General features: G+C 39.3%; 2 protein-coding genes across 3 annotated transcripts; one reads left to right on the top strand and one right to left on the bottom strand.

Moving 5' to 3' along the window:
* Nucleotides 1-1,033: 1,033 nt before the first annotated feature.
* ak3 (adenylate kinase 3) lies at nt 1,034-8,436 on the bottom strand. The gene is made up of 5 exons (XM_004538277.5): nt 7,848-8,436; nt 6,271-6,390; nt 5,873-6,045; nt 3,007-3,125; nt 1,034-2,433 (listed from the first exon to the last, which is right to left on the bottom strand). The coding sequence occupies exons 1-5, from the start codon at nt 7,993-7,995 to the stop codon at nt 2,322-2,324; spliced, it is 672 nt and encodes a 223-aa protein (XP_004538334.1). The 5' UTR covers nt 7,996-8,436; the 3' UTR covers nt 1,034-2,321.
* Nucleotides 8,437-8,815: 379 nt separating this feature from the next.
* On the top strand, nt 8,816-18,904 carry rcl1 (RNA terminal phosphate cyclase-like 1). 2 transcript variants are annotated; one of them, XM_004538278.5, is made up of 9 exons: nt 8,816-9,089; nt 9,459-9,530; nt 10,238-10,413; nt 11,096-11,170; nt 11,285-11,409; nt 11,917-12,042; nt 12,164-12,320; nt 17,683-17,786; nt 18,736-18,904. In XM_004538278.5, exons 1-9 carry the CDS (start codon nt 8,960-8,962, stop codon nt 18,887-18,889), a joined length of 1,119 nt encoding a protein of 372 aa, XP_004538335.1. In that variant the 5' UTR covers nt 8,816-8,959; the 3' UTR covers nt 18,890-18,904. The 2 variants fall into 2 exon arrangements, with proteins under 2 accessions (XP_004538335.1, XP_076742513.1); XM_076886398.1 differs by lacking the exon at nt 8,816-9,089 and adding an exon at nt 9,209-9,362.

Below are 18,904 nucleotides of genomic sequence, written 5' to 3' on the forward strand. Positions count from 1 at the left end.
GGGGTTTGACTTTCCACATTCATTGTTCTTTTTAGTTATTTAGGAGCAAAATCATTGAGAACAATAACTGGTAGGAGGCTTGGCTTGACCTAATTTAAAGGTCTCCTACTGTGCAACATAATCAAGGCCTCTTTTTTTGTATACGCAGTCTACAATTTACAGAGAGGACAGGAAAACTGTAGGACCCCATGTACAAGCCATGATAGCAGACATAAAACTAGTTGACAATTCTGCAAATGAAAGCCTTTGAACAAAGTTGGTCTTCAGAATTTGTCAGAAACTTTTTTTTTTAAAGAGTTGGAGGGAAGGGACAAGTACTAAGATATGAGCTGGTAACAACCTTACATCCTTTTGTTTTATACATACCTTTGAAGCTTTAAAATGAACTTGCAGCTTGGAGAATATTTCTTAAATATTACAAAATGAGACACAAGATAAATGAAGTCACAGGAAGAGTTGGGAAAAGTTTAAATTTATATATTGAATGTCTTCCTATCAACACGAAAACAAGAAAATAGAAAAACTGAGAACCTTACAAGCGATTCAACTAGTCTGCAGAAGTGAACACCTGGCACATCACAGATCAATGACACGATAAAGGCAGACTTGTAGAAGAATGGGAGAAATCATAAAACGCGTGAAAGGGAAAACTACCCTTGCCAAAGCATCTCAGTTAGATATAGGCTGCTCCAAAACTGAACACTTAGTGACAGCGTTGCATATCGGAGCTCTGACTACAGTCTGATGCAAGCTTGATTAAAAATAATTTACAAATTCTAGATATTATCCCACTTACACCAGACTAGGCTTAAGTGGAAGTGACAAATAATGTCTTTGAGATGAAAACAGTGGAATTTATAAACTTGTGTTTGCATTGAAATCATTGAGAAAGGAGGGAGAAAAGTGACTAGTCTTGTGTTCTAATCAATGAATTTAGGACTGTTTTTGGAAAAAGTCTGCATACAGTGCTTGATGGGGTGTTTTGTGTTGTCTTATAGTCGTATGTATAAAAAAAACCCAAAATGACCAGGAATCTAGGTAAGACATTTATTATGATTTATAAACATAGTTGTGAGTCACCTATGAAAGGAGATACGCCTTCAAACATTATCTTCAAGTGTTTCGGAATACGCACAGGAAACATTTGCTGCATCGATCTGTACAGTACAGTTCAAGGTAGGTTTGCATTTCTGTGGCTTTTAACAATATCGGAGAAACTTTAAGAAAAGAGTGCAAAAACAAGAGGGAAAAGAAACAACACAGCAGATGATACTTAAGTACTGCAACATCTCCCAAACAAGACAGAAGCAGCACAGAAGCCTTGTACAAACTGTATAATTATATATTTTTAGTTGTCACATTCACATTAAATGGCTAATATCAGTCAATGACAACAAGGAATAGCTGGCAGAATTTAAGAGCATCACTTAAGACTAGCTAAAGAGGCTGTTCCACAATAATGCTTTTTTCTGATTAATTAAAAAGAAATAACATAAGAAATGTGATCTGGTCATTTAATCTGGTCCACTACGATCAAAATCATTTACATTCATTTAACTACCTCGTTTATTGTCAAAAGCAGCAAAAGGCACTTGAGTGCAAAAGTGAATTTACAGTAATTTGTAGAATGTGGCACATTTCCCTTTGGGGTAGCTGCCTAGTGCATGGAAAACACACCCAGCAAGGCAGTTCTGGAAAAGCAATGCTAAAGCAAAAACATAAAGAGCCCACCATATTGTTTTTAGGGGATTTCTCATGTTTAACCCCCCCCCCCCAAAAAAAACAAAAAAATAAAAAACAAAACAACAAGTCAGTCTTGTAGTGTGTGCCCATTCTTATTCATCAGAATCAAACAAGAAAGGAAGTAATGATTATAATTAGAAAAGACTTTACACTTTCCTTAAAAACTGGCTGCATTCACCGGCACACGTCAAGCTGTTATACTCTGCAAACGCAGCCTTCACTTACTGTTAATAACCTTAATATTGGAGTCACTCAGTTTTCTGCTTGCTTCATAAAAAGGCACACTATGGAGTGAAGAGGCAATCTGTGCAAAGTCTAACAACTACTGTTTAAAAGATTTTGCACACAACCTGAGACGTTCAAAAACCAATGTCAACATTGTGGAAAAATTACTACTATAAGCTTATGTTTTGTATTAAGTGCCATTTTACTGCCGTGTACTCCTGTACACGTAAGATGAGTGTTATCCCTGTTTTAAAACATTCAGAATATTTTACTCCCTTTGTTTAATGCAAAAGTGGCATTTTGACTGGACAATGCACACAGTGGTTTCTGTCGATAAACTCTTCTCAGGCTTTCTATTCAACTTTTTGATTGATTGAAGACAATTTTCTCTGAAGGAAAACTTCAACGTGTGGCCATATCTTATTGGTTTCTGTCCCAGAGAAGGTCTCTAGCACACCTTTACTCCTGGAGGGTAAAAACAAACAAAACAAATCAGATTTCAATAACAGCATTTGAACTTGGAAATCCATGTACATCTATTAATCAGCTGGCAATGCTCCTAAACTTCAGAACAAGTTATTTTAAACATTAAATCTGCATCTTCTTCTATTCTCAGTCTGTTATTATCTGTACTTCCTGCAAATGACAGACTTTTAAGCAATGTGGTTATAGTGGAAAGTGGGACACTGGATAAAAGCATCTCTGTGGTTTAAGGAAACAGTCATAGATTTTCTTGGCCCAGAAACAGAACATAAGATCCATGAATTTTCCTGCCTGTGTTTTAAGCTTTCAAGATAAATATTTATACATCTGTCACCTGATTTAATAAAGAGAAAATGCAATGCAGTGTTGGCTAGGGCTGCTGGAATGTGGTTCTTATGCATTTTCTTCAGTCATGCAAACAGCTTTGAAGAATACGCAGGGATGAAAAGGTCATGGTTCAATATTTTTGACTTTTAGCTGGACCCTTGGTGAGTATTAGAGAGATTTTTGCATATACTGCTGGCACTAAGTTTTAAGGTATCTGCGGTGCTCTACCTGTAGTATTCTAAGACGGGCTCCGTCTGGGTTTCGTAAGACTTCAATCGCCGTGTCACCGTCTCTGGTTTGTCATCGTCCCTCTGGAAAAGAGGCTCCCCTGTGTCATCATCAAAGCCCTGCAGAGATAAAAGAAATCTGTCTTAATGCTGATCTTTTGTGCATGTTTACTATGTGCTGCAAAGGAGGGTTTTAGTTACTTCTTTTACATACTGGCTCTTTAATAATGAGATATATTAGGCAATAAATGTTGGAACATAAAAAATATGAGACATGTTGGAACAGAGTAGAAATCATCTTACTAATCCACAACCGTTTGTAGGGTTTGATCAGTGTTGAATGAAACGTGACAGAGACATCAGTGTCAAGGGGCTGCCTTCAGTTCATTTCCCATGTTGCCAAGCACATTTCTGACTTTAAGAATTTGAAAGCTACAAAGATTGCTGCAGGCTGGCTTCTTTACTTTCCAAAACCTCACAGGATGCTTTTTCCCCCCTTGCAGTGATCTGGGAGCATTACTAGAAGGTGGCTAGTGTAAACAAGTCTGCATCTGTGCTGAAAGCACTGCGAGGCTTTGAGCTACAGCGACTTCTACTAAAAACACAGATTTACAAAAACGTGAACCACAAGCTATTAGTCAGGAATGATAATAATAGTGTGAAAGGCAGACGCTGTGTCTCAGCTCTACCCAGTGAACTTGACCAGCGCCCGAAATCTACCCATTTGACGTGCTCAGATATGCAACCTGTCCGTTTCTGTGGGGCTTACAAAGGTTACGTTTCTCTCACACTCTTTTCTTGCAACTCTCAAGGCTTTTTATAATCTCCTGCCTTAGGTTAATGTTTAGTTACCCTTCATCTTCTACCTGTGAACTAAAAAGGAAACAAAAACAACCCTTCACATATATAAAATATCCTCAACTGAACTAAAACTATTCATCTCACATTTCTCTGGAACTGAAAGGTTGACATTTATCTGGATAAATGTTGTTTATTTGTTAAGAAGTAGTTGATGTTCTATTAGGAACTTGAATTTCTGAATTTCATTCTCATTTCAGACAGACATTTGTTGCTAATGAACCTGTACAATTTGACCTTCAACATGATTTTTTTGATTAAAGTGTATTAATGCAATTAGTTTTTATTTTAACAGCACACTTTTTTTTGATCGGTTACACTTCCAAACTCTTTACAATATTTTATGACTGTCGGAGGATTGAGAGGACTCTAGATATATTCAACACCTCTGCTCCATGACACCATCTAAACATCAACTTTTACCAGCTGCGTCCATTATAGGATCAGTCACCCTGTTATACATTTCAGGAGGGTAGACTGTAATAAAAAGGGCTCGGACAGTTCCAGGAATATGACAGTGTCTTTAGTTTACTCGGACAGCAGACACAGTCCCAGAAGGGTACGTCTGAGGTCAAGAGGGAGCACTGTAAACATGCGGTCCACAATTCTGCAAGAAATTAATGATTTACATGGTGAAAGAATTAGCTGCCTCAAGCAATTCCAGTTGATTGAGGCAGTAAGTTAAACTCGGAAATCTGACATGAGAGAGTAAGTATTATATTAAAGGCTCTCAGTGTGTTTACCATTACTCTTAGGAGAGTTACCAAATATGCAAAGTGAGGGAATATCTCTTGGAAGATTGGTATTCATCCTTCCAGCATATTTCCAAAGACATGCTGAAGTCATTCTGGTAGCATGTGGTGGCCAAATACCTTACTAAGATTTATACTGGAGTTTTTCCTGTAATCTGGTATCCTTTACTCTGAATTTCCACATCTTTATTGAGCAAATATATACATTCATGAAAATTTGAGAAACCTGAATGGCCTCATGTCCTGTTCGCATCACTATGTGGTCCAGATCGTCAACTAAATTTTAATATTAAACAAAGATAATGTGAGTAAATACAAAATGCAGTTTTTAAATGATTACTTCTGTCATTAAGGAAAAGAAAAAAAGCTATCCAAACGTACCTGGCCCTGTGCGAAAAAGTGAAAGCTTCCCCAAAAACCCAATAACTTGGCAGCAATCAAGCTTTCACAATGGCCGGTAACAAGTCTTTCACATCACTGTGGCTCACTGTTCTTAGCAGAATTGCTTTAATTCAGTCACATTGGAGGGTTTGGGCATGAATGGCCTGTTTAAGGTCATGCCAAGACATCTCAATCGGATTCAAATCTAGACTTTGACTGGGCTGCTCCAAAACCTTTTATTTTTTGGTACAGTGATAGACATTCACAGGTGGAGTTGCTGGTGCGTTTTGAATCATTGTCATGCTGCATAACCCAAGTGCGCTTGAGTTTCACAAACTGATGGGCAGACGTTCAATTCATGGTTCTATCAGTTACAGCCCCAGACATCACTAACACCATGTCTGTTTATTTTTATGAAATGCTGCATTACGGTAGTAATAATGGGGCGATCGTGGCTCAAGAGTTGGGAGTTCGCCTTGTAATCGGAAGGTTGCCGGTTCGAGCCCCGGCTTGGACAGTCTTGGTCGTTGTGTCCTTGGGCAAGACGCTTCACCCGTTGCCTACTGGTGGTGGTCAGAAGGCCTGGTGGCACCTGTGTCCGGCAGCCTCGCCTCTGTCAGTGCGCCCCAGGGTGGCTGTGGCTTGCCATCACCAGTGTGTGAATGGGTGGATGACTGGATATGTAAAGCGCTTTGGGGTCCTTAGGGACTAGTAAAGCGCTATATAAATACAGGTCATTTACCATAATAAAACTTAAATTGGTCCGACTATCTGAAACTTAAGATTTTTGCAATTATGTGTGCAAAGCTGGGCTAAATACGGTATAAAACATCTAATAGAAACTAAATCAGGGAGTGATAGGAAAGGGATATTTACAGGGACTTTAGGCGGGTTGAAATCTGTGTTGTATACTCTGCCACTCGGAAGGTGAGTCCAACGTGAAGTCAACCTTTGCTTGATGGTCTGGAAAGGTACATTGAGGTTAATAACTGTGTCCAAGGTGTAGACAACATCCAGAGCTTCTGCTTGGGACACTGTACGAGGAAAACCTGGTGAAAGAGACAGAGGAAATCTAGGCAAAGCAAAAAAGGAATCAAGGTTGGTGCGATCAATGCCAGTAATTTAATTAAAGTCTAAGTCTTTCCTTCAGTGTTACATCTATTTTTTTATAGAACAAATTCAACAATTCCTAACTAGAAATGCTGATAATATGATCGCCTACCACTCATTTTACCAGATGAACCGAGTGCTGATGCAAAGTTGTGAAAACTTACCATCGAGCAGCCAGCTGCCGCCATCTATTGCCCTCAGGTCATTCAGGATGAGACGAGACATGACGTCATCAGGTACCAGCTGACCCTGATCAATACAGGACTTCATTAGCAGCCCCAGCTCTGAAACAAACAGGAGAGGAAAACAAAAAACAAACAACACATGAGACAGAGAAAGGAAGAATGTTTGTGTTAGAAAATGTACAATTTTCCCTTCGTGCCTCAATTTTTAATCCATACTTCATAAAGCCAACACGGATACCACATCAACATTTGGCTGCATGTGCCTGACAAAGAAGCCTAATAACATGCATCTACACCAGAAAACCTGTTTTATGTTTCAGCTATTCTAACACTTCCAGTGTTTGCAGTGTCTCCATCATTATAAACAGTGTGTGTAGCTACTCAGTGACACACAGATGTTAGATGTACAAAGACAAGCTATGCTGAATTACAAGGTAAAAAACATAAAATGATGCAAATACCATAGCATATTTACACTTAATATGCAAAAAGTGGTATAGTGTATAATACAAATTGAAGAGGTTAAAGCGAAAGCCTTTTTTCTATTACTTCCACTTTAATTGGCCAGAGTCCATCAGAGGAAAGGAATTTCCTGACAAGCCTCGCAGAAATGACCTGCTGTGCTAATCAGAAACAGTGCAAAAGTCACTGTGGCACAGCGACTACTCAATGTCTCGTACTTCTTCTTCTTTGGACTGCACAGTGAACCTTGTTCGGACAGCAGACGAAAGCATTGCCAAGCAACAGCCAAAAGACGATGCCAGCTGGGAAATGCATTTTACAGCCGGCACTTATATGGAGTACTCATGACCAAAATCCAAAAGTGCTTTATTCTAAGCGGATTTAATGAAGAAGCAGAATGCGTTGGGGGATCGCTTGATCAAATAAAAAGTCTGACTTTTAAAAATGCGAGCAGTCACACTGCATAAAAACTGCTTTGATTGGCAGATGCTCAAGTGAATTAAGTTAAGCCTGCACGTCTGCACTCTGTATGTTTTAGGCTTTCCCAGTATAACTAACGGTTAAAGCACGATTACACATCGCACACTCCAAATCAACCAACATGGGATTCTCTTCATGCAGCTGTAAAAACAGACCTTTTCTTTCCCTTCAAATGTGTAACTCCTCCTTTCATGAAGCAAAAGTTCACGGCTATCTTATCTTTACAGCTCTCAGCCACATCCAAGGTGATATTGAGCAGTAGCGGGCCTTCCTCCAAGGTCCAGGTAACTCTGGCGCAAATGTTTGCAGTATAAACCTGACAACGCTGACCTTGATTAGAGAAGACACAACATGTTTAAATTGTATCCTATGTTTAGTATTTCACAGACAGATAAAAATCACACTGTTGTAGGCGTGGACTCTTATCAGAATATTGCAGAAAAGCTGCCTTGTTTCGTTTTTAAGTTCGCACTTTGTGCGTAACGACCAGCTGTGGCTTTAAGCGAAATAAGCTTGATAAATACTAAGTTAAATCTTTCAGTTTGACACGTAAACTCCTGAAAGCTTTTGCAATGCCTTAGCGTGTCCTCCCTCTCGAGCTAAAACTATCTTACCGGTCTGCGCGTTTATGTTGGCTCTCAAAATGTCCCCACTGGAAATGTGCTTCAGTCCAAAAGTTTTGGTAATGCGCCCAGACACCGTTCCTTTCCCCGACCCCGGGGGTCCCATGATGACAGCACGGATAACTCTTGGCAGCACCATGTCCAAGCGAGTTTGAACTGACTTTTATCGAGTAAGAACAAGTGTTCCCTTCTCATGAAACGCAGAGCAGATCCACTCTCCCTTCTCCTTGCAAAACTGCACAACGCAAGAAAGAGTGGGCGCGTCTTAAGCAGCTAGTTTGAACTCGGTGGACTTTTTATGTTGCGCAGCGCTTGCACAAAGAGGAGGAAGAGGAGGAGAAGGATGATGAGAACTACAATCAGCGGGCTCAGGGCCAGCCAGAGAGAGGAGGTTAGATGATGCACCCCTCAGACGACGGACACCGAGCAAAATGAGCTCCTTTCTCCTGCGTGCTGAGAAACTTACCCCCACCCCCCATTTAAACACTGCGCTTTACCGGACATGTATTTATTGTATAACACGTTATATAATTTGTCTACTGGTCGAATAAATAGCTTGCTGGCAAGGTGGCGGTGTTTAATCCTGTATGAGCCGATCCCTTGTGTAGGGGATTGGCTAGCTGGCAGCCCAGGCACGCTAGGTTGGACGACGACTCGTTTGCTTCCTCACACTAATCTTTAAAAAAAATAACGTGGGACTTTTCAAATAATTAAATTATATTAGCAGAAATGGTACGACTGGTTGTTTTCCTTACTTTGTTGTCTGTTAACGAAAAATAATTTCGAAAATGCTATCGTAATTTAATTTTGTTTAATTTCTGTTTATTAAAGAAAGACTGTAGGCCAAACCAGAAATTCGTATTTTTGCTGTTTGTTTACACTTTTTATGAGATTTGTGCCTTTAATTTGTGCGTCATTTAGCCACGCCCACCTAGCGTTCGTCAGTGGTTACAGTGTGCCATCTAGTAACAGTAGTGTGGCAACGCAGCCGTAGAAACCATTATTTTGACCCTACTGTCTTGCCGTAATCTCCCCCTCCCAGTAACGTCTTCCTGGACAAACACACGTGGATTTTACTGACGCCAAGCACAAACAACAATAACATGGCAAGCCACGGACTCACCTACGAAGGCTGCAATTTTCTCCGACAGCGTCTGGTTTTGTCCGCACTCAGCGGGAAGCGCGTTAAGATAAAAAACATCAGGTCTAAAGATGACGAGCCGGGACTCAGGGGTGAGTTTTTAACAGATTCGCTCCGCATGTGGCGTCGCAGTTAGCTCCCTGGCTAACTGGCTAGCTGTTACGCAGTTGGGAGTGTGTTCAGTCGCTGGGCGTCAGAGGAGGGAAAATGATGGGACAGTAGTTTGATAGTGACACGAGTGTGGTCGTACATTTGCCTTATGAAGTTGTGTCTTCGATAAGCGTGTCAAGGGGCGTCGAAGCAGTGATTTGGCAGTTTTTTGAGTTGTTTGAGGTGTCTTGGTGTGTCAGAATAAAGTTCACACTGTGGGTGGATTGTTTTTGAGTGCCAGACAAATTAAAAAATAAATTACCATGTGACATTTTTTTCCAGTCTCTACATATAAATTCTGTCTTCTCCAGATTTTGAGGCCAATTTTATCAGACTGTTGGACAAGTTGACCAATGGCTCCACGATAGAGATTAACCAAACGGGTGAGTGTTACAGCGAGGGTGTGATTTCGGTGTTGCCTTTGTCACAGACTGTATTTTATGCACAGTAATGACTGTTTACTGTGAAGGTGCAACGGAGGGGAGATTTCACCAACTCATCGACAACTTTGACGCATGATCAAAATTAAGATTTTTTTGTTTTATTATGTTTTACTCCATGATGAACTTTTGCATTTAATATACACAGTCTTCTCCCATAATATTTGTCATTTATGCCTCTCTTTAAGCTCGCAATCCAAAGGTAGAAATTATTTAAAGCTTTAAGCAGTAAGGATGCTCCAATAGTGAAGTTGTGGGCCTGTAGCAAGGTTTAAATAATGTCTTAAATTGACTCATAATTATTGATTTGTAACTAATAAAAGTCTTATGCATAATCTTATGCATATTTCGTCGTAGTTCCGTATTTTTCCAAATAAAGTATTTATTGCTTTTGTTTTATATGTACAGTATGTTGTATGTTATTTTAATACAGCATATATCTGGATGTAAAATGGATTACACTTAATAATTTGTGTGTGCTTCACTGTGTAGGTTAAGCTGTATTTTTTCCTTTGTTACTTTTGCCTCCTTTAGGCTTTGTAGACTTAAACCTGGAGGTTTATATGTTAGGTATATTAGCTTTATGTGCAATAAAATGTGCTGTATAAATTTGTACTTTAGCAAATATTGCCATTCACTGTCTTTCTTAGGTACCGTTTTAGTTTACCAGCCTGGGTTGTTGTATGGAGGCACTGTAGAACATGACTGTAACCCGCAGCGCTCAATTGGGTACTATCTGGAGGCCCTCCTCATGCTGGGTCCTTTCATGAAGTCCCCTCTGAAGGCCACTCTGAGGGGAGTTACCAATGACCTCACTGACCCAACGGTAAGCTCATAAATATGTTCACCATCCAACTTTTGTTCTGCATTTTTCTCTGCTGATTTAGTTGCAACTCATCCACCTCATGATCGCACTGGGTGGAGCTGAGCCGTGCATCTGCAAAGAAATGAACTGCGTGTTTTGTGGTGGAGTACACACCTCCCATTTCCATATGGACACTGCCCTCTAGTGCACACTTGATGATGAGCACGTTATACGTCAGTTAAGATCAACAGTGTTTCACTTAAGAATTGGTGTGCGCACAGTTTGTGTACACATATTTTCAGAAGTTGATGTCACTGGGGTTCATGTTTTTGTAATAATTTAGACACTCATGTGTTGACTTGAGGCAGTTGTGTAACATGCATCTGCTCTCTGGTTTCCCCTTTTACACCCTTTTTTTTGCCACATCCTTTGCACACAAGCCAGTCTCTGTATTGTTCTCTTCAGCCCTTTTCTTCAAGGTGCATTGTTTCAAATTAGATATTGTCAACATATCATACAAAAAAGGAAGCCTTGCGAAGTATGAATTGAGGACATTGGAGAGAGGTGTTGTCATGGAAACTGAACAGCGTCTGCCTGTTGTTGTGATGAGACTGGGTTTATTCTAGGGTTTTGGAAGGTAGTTTTTAACTCTCTGCAGGCACAAGGGTGTGCGTCAGGATTCAATCTCACTGTTCCTTGCCAGGTCGATCTGCTGAAGTCCACAGCCCTCCCAGTGATGAAGAAGTTTGGGATCGACGGAGAGGGCTTTGACATCAAGGTGAGGACCTCATGGTATTCTGTTTTTGTAGAGATGCAGTCAAACCCAGGGATGGATAAGGTAGCCATGCATGTCATCTTATATCTTAATCTGTCTCTTGTGTTACACCCTCAGGTGGTGAAGAGAGGAATGGCGCCTGGTGGGGGTGGAGAAGTAGTGTTTACATGTCCTGTCCGCAAAACCGTCAGACCCGTCCAACTGACTGACCCTGGCAAGATCAAGAGGATCAGGGGAGTGGCGTATCCTTTTTAGACTTGCACTTTATTTCACCTTAAGCAAAATGAAAGTGATCGAAATACAGAAACGCCTCTTTACATTTTAGCCCTGGTAATTTTTATGTGCTCATTTTAGTTTGATGAGTCATATTTTTTTTGTAATAATAAAGAGATCAGTTCTGTACAATTATAAGTCCGATCTAGTTACAATTACATCAACATGGCACAACTGATGTGTTATTAATATTAAAAAAAAAAAACCCAGAACAGAAGGCCAGAGTAGCTCATGTTGAATCAATTCATGAATCATTTGCTTAAACTTTAGCTCAGTTTCTATTTATAAATGAGCACAATGTTGCTGATGAAGTTTACACATAACTGGTAATATGAGTTGCAGGAAGCCATCATGATTTTGAACTTGTTACTAAATACTAGCTTGTTGCCTCTTGATTTTGATATAATTTCTGCATCACAAAGTGGGAACACAAACACACACTTTTGAATGGCATGTCCTTGACATTTCAAACACAGATATTCAGTGCGAGTTTCTCCTCAGATGGGCAATAGGATTGTGGAGTCAGCCAGAGGCATCCTCAACCAGTTTCTTCCAGATATCTATATCTATACTGACCACATGAAAGGAGCCAACTCTGGCAAGTGGGTATCTTTGCCTACATTTATAAGCTGCTAAGCTTTACATGGGTTTTCTATGTGTTTTTAATTCTCAACCCTTATTTGTGGAAACGGACTAAATCATTGTACTTGGTCAACCCCCCAGGTCTCCAGGCTTTGGTCTGACACTGGTAGCAGAGACGCTCAACGGCTACTTCCTTAGTGCAGAGATGTTATCCACGCCACAGGGGCAGGGAGACCCCATACTGCCAGAAGACCTTGGCAGAAATTGCGCAAAACTGCTTTTGGAGGAGATATATCGGGTAAATGCACACATGGACATTTAATACTGTGTAGAGGCTCTTGATGCCTGGCTGTACATAAAAGTATAACAGGCATGCACCAGATTTTGTGTGTGTGTGTGTGTGTGTGTGTGTGTGTGTATAAAGTAAAACCTGTGAAGAATAATAATAATAATAATAATAATAATAATAATAATAATAATAATAATAATAAAAAAAAAAGATATTATTAAACAAGGACTGATCTGAGCTGCGGCTGAAAAAATGGTTAGATATGCTAACAGGATTTCTTTGTGCAAACAGGACAGAGCTTGAACATCACTGCTTCAATCCTGGGGGTGCATCTAAAGTAGGGCTGTTCGATATAACGACGATATATCGGATGACGATATAGAAACGTCTATCGTTTCCTATTACGCTATCGTTTGTTTCACGGTAACGTAAAATAAACCGTTTACAGCAATATTTTTTTCATTTTTTTGATGGGCACTGTAGTGGCTATATTAATTTCCAAAAGTTCTCTCTTTCACTTATATTTAATATAACAACACTACGGACGGACAAGCGCCTGTTTTTACGTCTTGTCGTTAGCAACAATGATGGTAAAACCATTGCGTGGTCCTGCTGTCTGCTTGTTTCTTTTTCATGTAACACTTTCACAATAAAGCTCAAGATCCTGTTGAGACTTTTCAAAATAAAGTGAATCACGTGAAAGAGTATGCAGAGAGTTTACGGATGAGAAGCAAAAAAGAGCCGCCAGGTGCTAAAAAACTAAACGTTAGACTCAAACTTTGAAAGAAAATGGCGGCCATTACAACTTATGTCTGAAAATGAATAGTTTCATGCATCGGTTAAAACACTCGACTCCAGGTAAAGGACGCCCCGCTGGAAACACTTCATGTAAGTCGAGCTGCCTGAGATTCACAGAATTTACAGAAAATATTCCATTATTGTGATTTATATCGTTGTCAGGATGATAAATATCTTATATCGGGATATGAGATTTTGGTCATATCGCACAGCCCTAATCTTAAGTATAAAAAAACATATTTTTTTGAGCATTTAACAAATACAAATATTTACTGGATTTAAGTAAATATTGCAGTTTTTGACTTCGAGGGGAGCTGATGTAGGTTTGCTGCTTCCAGGTAATTCTAGATGTATTACCTGCAGCGTTAGACAACAATTTATTTCTTGCACATTTTTAAGTGAGAGATATGCACATTTAAGTGCTTGAAAAAACAGCTGCTAGTTTACTGCTTAGTGATGATAAATAGTTCACAGTCGTATAGATGATCTGTATCAGGATGTCACAGCAGATTACATTTTGAACTTCAGCTCAGACTTTAAAGCTTCCACAGTTACAAGCTACAGTTGAATACTTAACTAGAACTTGTTAAGCTTCTTAAGCTGTAATGGCAAGTCTTCTCTGACTTCGGCACATGTGTGAAGGTAGGGAACTCGCACACAATTCACAATATTGCACAAATAATGTTGTGTTACGACATGTGTTGCATGAACGCTGTGGACATGTTTGCAGGAAGCCAAAGCAAAATACACAGACATGGCATCTAATGACAGAATACTGTCAGCATAACAGACTGTTAAATCTGGCAATGTCTGAAAAGGCTAAATAATGCAGGTAACTGAAAGTGCTTTAATTAACTAGTTGATCTAAAGGCAACTGCCATTCAAAATAACAAGCCTATCCTGTTTTATTTGCATATCACAAGCAGGAAAAGCTGATTTCTGCCCGTTTTCATCAAGTCTGCTAGTTGTCGACTGAAACATTACCATAAGGGCTCGGCTGTATTTAAATGTGCTTCCATTTGCTCCCTCACAAGCAGCTCTTAACATCGTTTGTGGTGAGCTATCACAGTTTTATGAGACACTCATATGTGAGCTTTAACAGTGAAACATCAGATGTTGACAACATGAAATGGAAGAAAGAGTGTGAGTAATTTGGATTTGGACAATTTTGCATCAAACAGCCCACCAGGCAGTGTAAAGTCTGTAAAAACTCCTCTCAGAGGGAAAGTTGCAGCACACACGCGCACTGTGTGCACCGTGTTCTTGTGCATATCCCAGTTTGTCTTTGTGTACACATAATAAAGCTTGACATCGTGAATAGTGAATGTTGTAGAATATTTATATATTTGTTGCAGTTGTGAATCCAACACTATTCTTTTTAGATATAAGCCAGTCTTAGAGCACATGCCACCTAGTTTTATCGATGTAGATTTTCTATTGCGAAGACTACAGCATTATATTTACAAAGTTGAACTCATTCATAATTCCACTTTTTGTTAGTTTTTTTTTTTTTTTATAACTGTGCTGGGGACTCTCTTATCATTTAAAGTAAATTTGGGCTTGAAACAATGTTGGAAAAGCTGCTGCTGCTGAAATAAAACTCCTGAATTCTTGGGGAATACCTGAGATACACTGTCAGCACACATTAGGCAACAATGACATTGCACTTGTTTACCCGCATTCCCTGGTAATAAACCTCGCCTGCATTTCAACTGAAAGAAACTTGTTTGTGGACAGACCGCAATGTAGAGAGCAGCTTTTGTTTAGGTAGATTTTAGAGCACTTGACTTGACTGCATTTTCTACTTTTAATTAGGGCATCATGTTTTTAAAGAAAAAAAAAAAGTAATCATGAAAACTTTCATGGTGTGTTTTTTGTGGAGGAGAAGTCAGCCTGTGTCAACTGAGGAAAACCATTTGAGAGACATCTGACATGAAATCAAATTAGATTTTTAAGTTAAACTAGACCGAAGACCAAGAAAATGGTAAAATTAAGTTTGTACATTCAGATCTATAATAGCCTCAAAGGGTTCTGCCTTAATATCAAGTAATTAGCTCCCTCAATATGTAAAAAGTATAATTTAATGCTGTATAATCAGTCATTTCTTCAATTTTAAACTGTATTAACAAGAAAAAAAAATGGTGAAGTATGGGGTCCAATAGGCCATTATCACAACGGAGTATATAAGTATTTGTGGCTCCAGAGTGCAGTGGGTCACACATTTGACAAACAAGCAACAACCTTCCTGGGAAGAGAGGCAGATTCTTTGGGGAAGGTATCAGCATTTTTTATAATTGTACATTTACATATTGCCCCAGTTTCTTTCAAACTTACAGCTCATGTCCAATGACAGGATCTGCGCTCATAAATTGTTTAATTCTTCGAATACACGAACCGATTGGGTAACGTGTCAGCTGAATACGCTGTGTTTGAACAGATTTAATCGATTAGAAATGCCTGATGGTTGTGACCACATAAAACTAAAAAATTAGTTTTATTCATTTAGTTATCTGTGTGTTGAAAGGTGGTGAAAGGTTTGCTGTGTGTAAACAGTCACGTCGCATAGCCACACAGGAAAAAGCCATTTCATCAGAATACGTACAATGAGAGTCTGTGAATCATGTTTGCCTCCACATGGTTCTGCCTCTCCCAGCCTCTCATAGGAGCCATGTGAGTCAAGTTAGCTGATCAGGGTAGTGCTGATTATCTCTGAAAGGGGAATATTGTTGGCTACATCCTCTTAATTCCAGGCAACAGAGTGCAGAGCTAATATCTCTCGTTAGCTTCCTTGGAGGGTGGTGGGTTAACAGGAGCCTTCTACTTTAAGTTGCTTGGCTTTTTAAAAGCTTTAGCCGCTGCTGGAAGAACAGGTAGATCATTTGAATTACTGCTATGTGTTATACCGAACTGTAGCAGGAGGACAGAGTGATTGCTAGAGCTGAGAAGCAAAAAGAAAACTCTGGAGTTAAAAGGATTTAATTTTATTTTGCGGGGCAGGAATACTTTGTTTTTGAAATCTGAGGAAATTTGCCCAGTTCACATCAAAGGGCGCAGGTGCCCTGTATGTTTGGCTCTGTTTGTTTTATGGTTAATCAGTACGGTCTTCTAGTTGTAAACCAGTTACTCCATGGACATTTTGTTTTTGGAAGCAGCATCAACACAGGAGCTGACGTAAGTGGTGCACTCTTTCAATTTTTACTCTTTTTTTTTTTTTTTTTTTCATCATGGAATTAATTTTTGTATACTTTGCAGGATGCACCACACTTGTCTTTGCTTTTTGCATTGTTTTCCAACTGATTAACTGTATTGGTGATCATGGAACAGGTTTGTGGAGAAAGCGTCCATTAATTTTCATTTAATGCTAATGAATTCATAAGCTTGCTTAGGAAACACTATGTTCCTCACCTGTTGGGCAACTTGTGAAAAAAAAGAATATTTCTGTATTACCTAATCTATCATTTCTAGTGAATTTAAATCAATATGTGTTATATAGATCTACAGGTTCAGGTCAAATATATCTGTGATGCTTAGAAGTTAACCCTCAATTATTTGCTTTACTGTCTGTTTTTGAGCGGCTGGGAAAGGGATTAACTTTCATTCAAAGGAATTAAGGGACTTTTCCATTAGGCCTTGTGGTTGGCTGATGGCCTCTGGAGACGGTCTCTGGAAGGCAGGGCCTGAAACTGGTGGTTAGAAATGGCGCTGTTGTGTCATGTTTCTTAGTTCGTTCAGAAACAGTTTTAGGTTTCTTTTCCTGTTTGTTCCAGAGCAGCTCTGAGAAGAGTAAAGTGTAAAATAGCAGAGTGGATAAGATGAGATGCAGTATCAGAGCGGACAGCACAGGGATAAATGTTACATAGACTAACAACGGTAAACCTCTAACAAGTCATTGTAATGTGTTTCACCTAATAAATGATGAAACCGTCACCATGGTTTCCATGATATGATTATGTAATTGAATCAAAATTCTGCTGACGAGCTGTCATGATGCCATAATTGAGCATGACTGAGCTACACAAGTACGTTGTTAGAACGGATCAGGTTAATGCTGCATATCGCATGTCAAGAAATAACTCAAACTACCAGCGGACAACTATTTTAAAGGTCAGACTATAAAATGTTCTTGGGTGTGTCCAGTTGTGCATTGCACACAGTGGGAAATCGCACACTGAGCTCTGTTAGAGCAATGGCATGTGCTCTCTTGGATATTGAGAGTGCATCATCTGTCTAAATATTTAACATGTAGATGGAATTGGGAGTGTTAGTGTCATTTGGGAAAATGGTAGGAAGATGACTGGAAAGTCGACTAATATATTATGTGAGCACGAAAGAAGAAGAAACACTTTAGTGACAACTTGCCAAACTGTTTCAAGACTGCTTAATTATATTTAATAGGAAAAAAGTTTAGTTTTTTTAATGAAAAGTCAGACAAACAAATCTACACAGCTTTCACTGTACAATCCTACTGTCAAGAAGTTGATTTCTCTAAACATTTCCACCTCCTTGACGCATTTCAGTGTAGTTTTTAGTTGCTGACACACGACCCCCGCCCTCCTTTCTCTCTCTGTTTTAGGGCGGCTGCGTGGATTCATCCAATCAGAGCTTGGCGCTGCTCTTGATGACCCTTGGCCAACAGGACGTGTCGAAGGTTCTCCTGGGACCCCTCTCCCCATACACGTAAGACCCATTCAAAAGTTAAATGTACAGACGGCAAATGAGGAACCCACTCAATCCCACGTTTAATTATTCTTCTACTAGTCCTCTTTTGGCAGATGACAATATCCCAAAGTTCACAATAAGAAGCTGAATAATACTCTGTACAGCTGGATCATCAGAGAGGAAGGAAAAAAGTCTGCATTTCTTAAATGAACACAAAATTAATCTATTTCCACTGAACTTTAACCCACTCCACTAAAGATTCAGGGTTTCTGCTAAGAGCACTCTGATGGTGGCATGCAACCACAAGGGTTTCTTTACTCAGAGCCCAATTTTAATTTGATTGCTTTGAGTAACATGTGCAATCAGATTCAACTGTTCAGGTTCACATGGCTTTGGAGGGATTTTTTTATTAGGCTCATAATGGGTGGCACCTAAGATAATGTTTTGATAAACTACATTTTTGTAGTTTATAAAATATTTCACAGTATTGATTAAATTATTATAAAGTCTAATGAGTCTTGTTTCTGTTACCCTGCTTCTACTTCTAACCCATTTGTGTGTGCTGCATTTTAAATGCATAATTTGTGTGTTTATTTGCAAACAACCCAAATAAAATAAAAGTACAGCAGTATAAAAATAGCTGAGCACTAACCTTGTTCCAGATGTCCGTCTTCTTGAATGAGGAGCGAACTATGAACTGTCCATTTTCAGTTATCATGGTACCGGTGCTGTGTCCCTCTCAAGTACAGTACTATGATAACTGAAGATTGGCAGTGCCATCACAATACACTCTTCCTGTTATTCAGGTAACACTAAATCAGTTTTGGATCATTTCTGTCAAGTCTTACGGTTTTAAAAACAAAAGACCTGTTTTAAGTTTTTAGCTTTTAAAAACTTGGTATGTATGAGAAATGTGGTGGCTGATGATCTTTATTAACATGAAACTCTCCTTTCTCTGTCTATACAGGATCGAATTCCTCCGACACATCAGAGATTTCTTCCAGATTATGTTCAAGATTGAGGTCCAGAAGCCTTTAGAAGACGAACGGAAAGGGGGCGACAAGGTCCTGATGACCTGTGTAGGCGTTGGATACAGCAACATTAGCAAAACCTTGAAATAAATTATTTTTTCACAA

Source organism: Maylandia zebra, linkage group LG7, assembly GCF_041146795.1.
Source record: "Maylandia zebra isolate NMK-2024a linkage group LG7, Mzebra_GT3a, whole genome shotgun sequence".
Classification (NCBI taxonomy): domain Eukaryota; kingdom Metazoa; phylum Chordata; class Actinopteri; order Cichliformes; family Cichlidae; genus Maylandia; species Maylandia zebra.

Bases quoted from the DNA above. Each gene is read 5' to 3' on its own strand.
- ak3 (XM_004538277.5), bottom strand. From the start codon at position 7,995: ATGGTGCTGCCAAGAGTTATCCGTGCTGTCATCATGGGACCCCCGGGG. The intron at 3,126-5,872 runs GTAAATATCCCT...TTATCTCTGCAG, and splicing joins TCAACCCGCCTAAAGTCCCT to GGCTTTGATGATGACACAGG. The intron at 2,434-3,006 runs GTAGAGCACCGC...TTTACCCTCCAG, and splicing joins CCCGTCTTAGAATACTACAG to GAGTAAAGGTGTGCTAGAGA.
- rcl1 (XM_004538278.5), top strand. From the start codon at position 8,960: ATGGCAAGCCACGGACTCACCTACGAAGGCTGCAATTTTCTCCGACAG. The intron at 9,090-9,458 runs GTGAGTTTTTAA...TGTCTTCTCCAG, and splicing joins TGACGAGCCGGGACTCAGGG to ATTTTGAGGCCAATTTTATC. The intron at 12,043-12,163 runs GTGGGTATCTTT...TCAACCCCCCAG, and splicing joins AAAGGAGCCAACTCTGGCAA to GTCTCCAGGCTTTGGTCTGA.